This window comes from Mesitornis unicolor, unplaced genomic scaffold (assembly GCF_000695765.1).
Source record: "Mesitornis unicolor isolate BGI_N332 unplaced genomic scaffold, ASM69576v1 scaffold29575, whole genome shotgun sequence".
Classification (NCBI taxonomy): domain Eukaryota; kingdom Metazoa; phylum Chordata; class Aves; order Mesitornithiformes; family Mesitornithidae; genus Mesitornis; species Mesitornis unicolor.
The window spans coordinates 33,436-41,596 of NW_010186636.1; the positions used below are offsets into that span (position 1 = coordinate 33,436).

At 39.0% G+C, this 8,161-nt stretch overlaps 1 protein-coding gene across 1 annotated transcript in view; it reads right to left on the reverse strand.

Annotated features, from left to right (window-relative positions):
• Window positions 1–7,653, reverse strand: part of CAPRIN2 (caprin family member 2) — a 33,625-nt gene extending 25,972 nt beyond the window's left edge. The window contains exons 1-3 of the mRNA XM_010185208.1: window positions 7,395–7,653; window positions 5,395–5,457; window positions 2,313–2,399 (exon numbers count right to left, since the gene is read on the reverse strand). Of these exons, the coding sequence (XP_010183510.1) occupies window positions 2,313–2,399; window positions 5,395–5,457; window positions 7,395–7,643 (399 nt within the window). The 5' untranslated portion in view covers window positions 7,644–7,653. The remainder of the gene's footprint in view (window positions 1–2,312; window positions 2,400–5,394; window positions 5,458–7,394) is intronic.
• Between the last annotated feature and the right edge of the window lie 508 nt (window positions 7,654–8,161).

Consider the following 8,161-nt stretch of genomic DNA (forward strand, 5'->3'; position numbering starts at 1 on the left):
CCAGCTTTTAGTCAAACTGCATACTGGTAGCTTCACTTGTGATATGCCTTTATGATATTTAGATCCTGATTATGCCTGCTAGTTTCTTTATTGTAAGAGCTTTCACAACTGAATATAATGAATTGATAGAATTTATACCAATGCAGAAATCCAAGCCTAGCTGACCTTTAGCTTTTATCACATGAAGTTCATGATACAGAAGTTGTCTCAAACTTCTAGTAAGACAACTGTTTCTTCACCTTTAAATGCTCTAACTTAAATAATACAGCAGAATCTTACAGTTACTCTTATTTCTGCTGGCAGAAAACTGAAGCACTTTAAACAAACACCACCACAAGTCACAGAACATATGCAGCCCTCATGCATCTGAGGAGAAGTTTCTCATGATGTACTAACAGAATTAAACAGCAAAAGCTGTCCATGTAACTGCAGAATTTAAAATGCCTAAGTATGGGGTATCTTAACTTTCTTTGCAAGATCAATGAAAATTTAGTTTTCTAGAACATTCCGTAAAGGATATAAGGATGCTGTTGCCAGAATGACCCTTAGTGTTCTAACAATAGATAGGATCCATAGTGGCAGAAGTAGAGGGAAGTTAAAAATAAAGTGGGTTAGCCTTCAAGTAACAGCATAAGAACAGACAGGAACTGGTAGAACTTAATGCTGGATTACTAAACACACCCACAGAAAGATATACTGGGTCACAGTCTGTCATTTCTGATATTTTATGGGCAGCTACACAGAGGAAAGCAATAGGAAGCAATCCAAGTTTTGACATTCAGCACAGCAGTTTATGTTCGACATACAATGACTGAGGGAATCCAAAGCAGCAACACTGCTGAAAAGGCTCTTAAATCTCTGCTCATAGTGCTTTGAGAGATTTACCGCACTAGCTGGAATTGCTACATATACAAGAAAAGCCTCTGTAGCAAAATTCTTTGGGGTCTTAGCACAGAGACAAGTCATTTACCAGTCCTTCAGCATTCTGTAAGAGGCAGAGAAATAATGCCAGAGTAGTGACTAATCATGTTGAACATCCTCAGCACTACCTTGGAACAGATCTTTTCATAAGGACAGTATTTGCTTGAGCCAAAAGACTAGTTTCTCCGAAGATAAAACACTTGCTTACATAAAAATAATGCATGTAGTACTTTAAACTCTGAATAAAGACCTAAATACAGTACTAAGTCTGTGACTTGCCAAAATTAAAGAACTACAGAAGAATAAGTGGCAAATGCCACAGGCTTCAGTAAAATTTTACTGAGCTGTACCTCTCCCTGAAACCAAAGTGATTTAACTCCAGCACTTCCCCTTACTGGAAACACTCACTTTGGAAGGAATCTTGGGATGTCATCTACCCCAGCCTCCAGAATAAAGGTTATGCTGAATGAAGATCAGATTGCTTAGAGTGTTATGCAGTCAGGTCTTGACAAGATCCAAGAACAGATTTTTACCACTTCTCTAGGCAGCCTGCTCTAGTGCTCAGTCATCCTCAGAATGACCATTTCTATCTAGTTGGAACCTACTATTTCAATTTATGATCATTCCTTCTCCTATCACATCTTGCAGCAGAAAGCCTGGCTCCATCCTTTCAGTAATCTCTTTGGTACCTGAAGGCTAATACTGCATCTCCTGCCAAGACTCACCAGGCCGAACAAGACCAGCTCTTCCAGGCTCTCCTCACAGGTCTGATGCTCCAGACTCCAGCCATTTGGAGGCCCACCACTGGACTCATTGAAGTTTATCTATAACCTTTGTATACCAAGTGACCAGAACTAGACACAACTGGTTAACAAGTACCAAATAATCAGCTCTCCTTAACCTACTGGTCCTCAGTCTAAGTCTAGCTTTCACTGCTTCAGGGGTACACTTAATTTACCTTGCCTGCTGCCCACAAGGATCTGCATGTTCTTTCTAGTAGAGCTGCTCCCTCATCAATCTGCATCTAACACACCAGGTGAGCCCACCTCAGGCACAAACTACCAACAAAATGGTTAACTGCTTCAAACCTAAGTAAACTGGACTCATCTCACACACAGCTGAGATCCAATTATTCAATTAACTTAAGCACAAGTTGTTACAGAGGTACACAGTGAATAACTGTATTGTGGAGGTTAGTGGTACACAAAATCGTCAACATTTATTCTGCTCTACTCACTACTCCAGACAGTTTAAGCACATTGTTCCTCCAAGTCTCAAGACAGAAACTTTGTAGTATTCTGCATACTGGCATATAAATCTAGCCATTAGAAGAATAGCACAAACTTTGCAGTTACCCTCTGAAAATACAGAGAAGAGCATTTTATACTTACATCTTGGCCAAGTCCTGAAAAAGTCTTCTGAAGCTCCTTGGCAAATTCCAAGTTGTGTACTACTTCATCATATTTCTCTACTGCCTCCTACAAAGGAATAAATAAAAATGTATTTTTCACACTTGACTACTAATTGCATCTTAATCCACTTGTACTTAAATTTTCATTGAGAACTAGTCATTTAGTGTGCACTTCTGTGATATTGTAGCTTTTTTTAAAGTTGCTATGTCTATAGCTGGTACTTTAAATTTAGTCATGAATATCATTCACCCATAACTGTCTGAGATGCAGTACAAAGCCACCACCACACAGATATCCTACAAGTATTTCTGCATTAGACTTTCCAGGCATCATCTTGTGCAATACTTTGTATACTGATGTAGGAGTCAGTTCATTTTATTAAGTCTACTTGACAGCTCTGAAGATAGCAAAATGCTGTAGATCAGACATGCTGCCCACATCCTCATACCATAAGGCATGCCTGGGAAGTAACAAGTTAAATTTAATTTCAGTTCACGTGTGCTTTATGCTCAGTTTGGTTTATGCTCATGACATGGTATCAGAGGTTTTTCTAGAATGGGCCCATCAGTCTAATATAAAGCTCTTTCAAAGTAGTGTTAGCATTGATAAATGTTTTATCAGTACAGTGACAAAAGCTTAATCTATTATCCCAGTAGATGTGTGACATGTGCAAATTCCATATGTGTTCCTAAGCAACTGGAAAACAAGTTACACATTTATTTGTTCAATCAGTCTGATTGTTCAGTTACTTAATATTCACTTATTTGTAGTATACTATACATTACTAGGCCTAAAAGCTACTCAACACAACAAAGTGCAGGAGTTACTGTAAAGTACTCCTCTGGTAGTTTAAGTTGTCCTCACACAATTTATCAAGCACCTTTCAAGAAATAATTATCAAGTTCACTTAGGAGAATGACTTCCAAGACAAATGCTGATATATCTGACATTTGAAAAAGACTCAATTTAATACCAACAGCTGGACAGATTGCAGTAGTTGTGCTTTTAAATATGCACAGTAAAACTCCCTACCTGAAAGCATCAAGAACAGTTACCACTGTACTCTGATGGCAAGCTGTAACTCAGCCTGCAGGAAAGCAATAGCTTTCTTCTGTCAAACCTGTTATTAACATTCATTAACAGCATGTTGGAGCTACACTACTGAGGAAAGTCTGCTTAGCTTGCAAAACAGCACAAGGCTACCAGGGAGAGCATTTAACTTGCTGGAAGCTCCTCATTTTTGAAAGAAATGTTTCCTAAAGTAAGGTTAGCACACACAACAGCTCTGGCAGGCAGGTACCATAAGCAATTACAGTTTAATCCAAATTGCTTGCAAAACAAGTTCATCACCAGATGTGCACATCTTCCTCTGTATGAGAAACAATGAAAAATATAGATGACATCAAGCTACATTAGAGCTCTACTGTATTATAGGCAGTTAGGTTTAGTCAGGCAAGTGTCTAAATTATTAAGCTCTACTCTAGCTTTAATCACCAGGTCTCAGTATTTGGATATACATTGGGAAACTTGCATCTGAAAGGTACAAATGCAGTATTTGTTACTTAACCACTGAAACAGGGGTGTTGACTAGATTGTCAGTTAAATACCGAGTTGATACATGCTTCTACAATGATCATCTGAACAGTCCGACTACCACTGGTCAAGTAAAGTACCAAGACTGAATTTAATTCCCCATCTTAGAAGCCTGAGATAGCCTACAAACTGGGACAAAAATACTAATAGTCAAAAAGTTAAACTCAGCCGGGAATACTAAAAGCCAGTAACTAAGATAATTGCCTACACATTTTCCATAGTTAGTGCTGCTGAATGCCTTTGCAAGAAAAACTTCTATGAAATCCTTCACCTCTTTAGTTCCCCATGTCTTAAACTCACTTACCTAACAGCTTTTCACAGTCCAGGGTGTATACCAAAGATATTTTAGAAGTAGCTTTAAAATAGGTAGCAAGTTATCACTTCCCCTCTAATCCCATTTATGTCTGGTTCTCATTTAAAAATGATTTAGAGTAAGAAAACTGTGTCTGTGTTCTCTTACAGCTGCACTGTGATGAAGCTAACAGCCAATGAAGTATCCTTCCAGCTGATTCATTAGCAGGATCAGCACTACCACTGAAGTATTAATGTCCTTTATCACACAATTGTTCTTTAGCATGTGTGTGAAGTACACTTTAAAAATGTGACTCCTAGATGACTAGACAAACCCTTTGGATTATGTGACAGTGCTACTCAAACAAGCTTAAGAGAAAACATTACTGAAACCTGGTTTCAGTTCCAGAAACCATTCTAGTCCAAGACAGAAAAAGCCAGAACCACTGTTTTAAGACCAGGCACTTAAGCTAGCTCCACAAGGTGGATGATGTGTGTGTGGTGAGTAGTGACCTTGCATCCTGGCATTTCAAATGCTAGCAACCTTAAGTACAAAACAGACATACTGTTCCAGCAGTATTTGAGTGCTGGCATCTTCCAGCCATCTAATAGCAGCATGAGAAAGTTGAGAATACTCTCCTGTCCATGTCAGTGACTCATAACTAGCTTCTTGTATCAGGGAAGCCTTTAGATCCCATGCAAGTTAGACCCATGTCTTCCTTGGTACCAACAGGGACTGCCTGTCAATTATACTTTAACAGCATTGTGCAGCCAAAAGGTAATTTCAAGTAACACCTGTTAATAAAGACATAAGGATTAACTGTCTACAGCAGAAGTCTTGAGGTTTGTGTCTGAACACTGCAATGCCCTGTAAATAAGTTACATATGGACACCTCATCAAGAAATAAAGGTACTGGAGCACTGAAGCTGAAAGTCTACAGAACAAAGACCTTCTATTACTTCAGTACACAATATGAAGGTTAAAGTAGGAGACTTAAAGCTTGTGGGCTCACCATTCAGCTTAATTAACAATTTGTCCATCTGGTTTTGTCAAGATACTAATGCAAGTCTGCAGGCATTGCTTCTGCAAAGCTACACCACCACTTCCTTGAGCAACCTATCCCTTCTGACATACTTGAAGATCAAGTGCACCCACTCCTACATAAAGCAAACTTACCAACTGGTCTTGATTGAGGGCTTCTCCCTTCTTCAGGCGATCTTTGTAGTCTTCTAGCTTGAGCTGTAGGAAAATCCAGAGTACATTTTTTAGATTGACTTCTGTTTAATGTGGGTATGAGTTAAAGTTTCATATTGTTTCCATATTTTAAGTTATCTGCATACTGCAACAGAACACAATTTGACTACTTCCTCTCGTTCTCAGGAGAAAGGAATATAGAAAGTTTTGCTATGTCTTTGATTTGGCAGTCTTGGTCTGCAGGTCTGCCTACCCCCCACCATTCCTATCTTTGATCTTTTATTTCTTACATGCTACCTTTGTTGCATTTAAGAAATACTAATGCACTGACCCTAGACCTTTAAAAGGCACCAAATACATCTAGCATCCTCATTTTAAATTAGGCTTTTTTAGCTTTCCCAAGTCAATGCTGGAATTTATTTACCTTATTCTTGAATAATCCTACTTAATTTTCCAGAACATGTATTTCAAAATCTGGCTTCAGTTATGCCATCAAGATTTTATAGCAGTATTTCCTAAGAAAGCAGACCAATGTCTTTAGGAAAGAAATAAGATTTACTTCTAATATAATGAAACAGCCTTTAAAAGCTGATGTAAACTATACAAAACTTAACTATTAGATATTATAAGATTCTTTAGGCACGCAGGGAAAAGAAAGGGGGAGTTCACTGCCATCAAGTTGAATTCTATTTTATTTGTGTATCTACCCACACAGGATTACATCCTACTCATTCTAGTAAGCCACACTTTCATTTGCTGGTGAGGCCATATTGTCATTCATGTGAAAGAATCAAAGACACTTTAGAAATTCACAACAGTAAGCTTCCTTGGACAGAATCAGAACACAGCACAAAGTTGGTTATCTCATGAGGAAAACATGCTTATTTGACATTATCCAAAATTACAGCATGGTGCACAACATGAGACAGCATGATGTAATACTGCATCTCCTGCAGGTGGATCAAGTCCCCTAGCCACATGGCCAGAGGTCTGATCCACTCCCCCTTCTCACCCTAAGACATAACACAAAGCTTCTCAGACATTTATAGAGGCAACATATTCATAATTTGCATTACTTGTAATCCTGACAGTACCAAAATCAAAAGCATTATTTCTTTTACCTTCCAGAAAATAGCCTTCTTCCAAGTAAAAATCATGCACACAGCCTTCAGTCACCTGCCAATCAACTGGAAGGTCTTAAAATGCAAAAGCCTGACCAGATATAGCCACAGTATTTTAAATGTACCATTATCTCAGTTCTTATTCTTAACACTATTATGTCCCCCTACCACAGAAAAGCACAGCTCAAAGTAAAAGAGCAGGCTTTGGGGGCTTTCTGTTTCAAAGCTTTCCAGTAAGACTTGTCCATATTTAAAATATAGAGGTCAAAGGTTTCTGCAAAGTGCATTACGTATTTAATAAAATTTGATATTCCCATGAGTCAGAGGAAACACTGTTCCTAACTTGCAATTTTACATGTATCTCTACATCCTAATATTAGCTGCATGTAATCAATAGAAGAAACAAAGATTTCTGCAAGACTATAAACCATCTCCAAATCAGTTCCAAGTTAGTTCTGAATTGATTCAGTCTGTTAGAGAAGCAGCCCCAATTTTGATCAACATTCAACTGCTTTTGCTAGCTATTTGACATGCACTGTAAAACCATAAGCTGAGAGCTGGTTTACAGTTAGATGCATTCCTGGTTTCCTGAAACAATGCTATGCTCTCACAGCATCAATTGCAAGTAGCCCATTTGAGAACAGTAAGAGAAAAGAACACCATTCTTTACTACACAGGGGTTATAAGTTATAAGAACAACACTAGCAAATTCAAATTTAGGTCCTTTCAGCGGTTATTTTTAAAAAATCCACAATTACTCTCTATATACATACACAACCTTATTCCAGGTATTCTAAAATAGTCAATGAGCTTCACAATTAACAATTTAAAGATCTGCCATACCAAAGAAAAACAAGTTACCTTCTTTTTCTCAATGTTCCTGATCTTGTGTTTGAGGCAGATAAGCCCATTATCAATGTAAGTCTCATACGCCTGGGAAGGAGAAGCTGCCGAGTTCAGCGCAGTCAGCAGGGGGCTGGAGGGAGGCTGGCTGTCCCCTGAGGGGTTCACCTGCTGCTTGGCTGTCTTCATGCTCCTGTCCTCCCCCTCCTCTGACTGGCCTGAAGGCGATGATGGGCGAAGAAAAGGGGCTTGGGAGAGCTGCACCATTGAAAAGGATGGAGCTGCAAAGAAATTCCTTTTATTCAGCTCTCTCGTGCTCCCCCCGCCCCCCACTCTTTTTTTTTTTAAAGTTACATATCTCCTTATCACACATTCAGAAAATAAAACCCCAAAGTTAAGTCTCCATGAGAAAACATCACAATCTTTCACTCTCCTTCCCCTTTCAAAACATCTGTAGCAGGAATTTCAAAGCAAGGCAAACTTTGTATTGTTCAAGTCTCCCCACCCATCCAGACACCAGAAATCCTTTACATCGGCAGAATCAGACAGCACAGGGGACGATTCCAGAAACCCAATATAGTGTCCATATAAAACTATGCGAGTTTCCTGCACACATCACCCACAAGGGAAAAAACTGCAAGCAAGCAATAGCAAATCATGCTGCCAGCCTCACATCCAGGCTGCAGTCTGAATGAAGATCTGGAAGTAGCATGCATGAAGGCACAGCCCCCCTTCTTCTCACACCCATTAAATCAGTTTTACTCCTTCATGACCTTTGCAGCAAT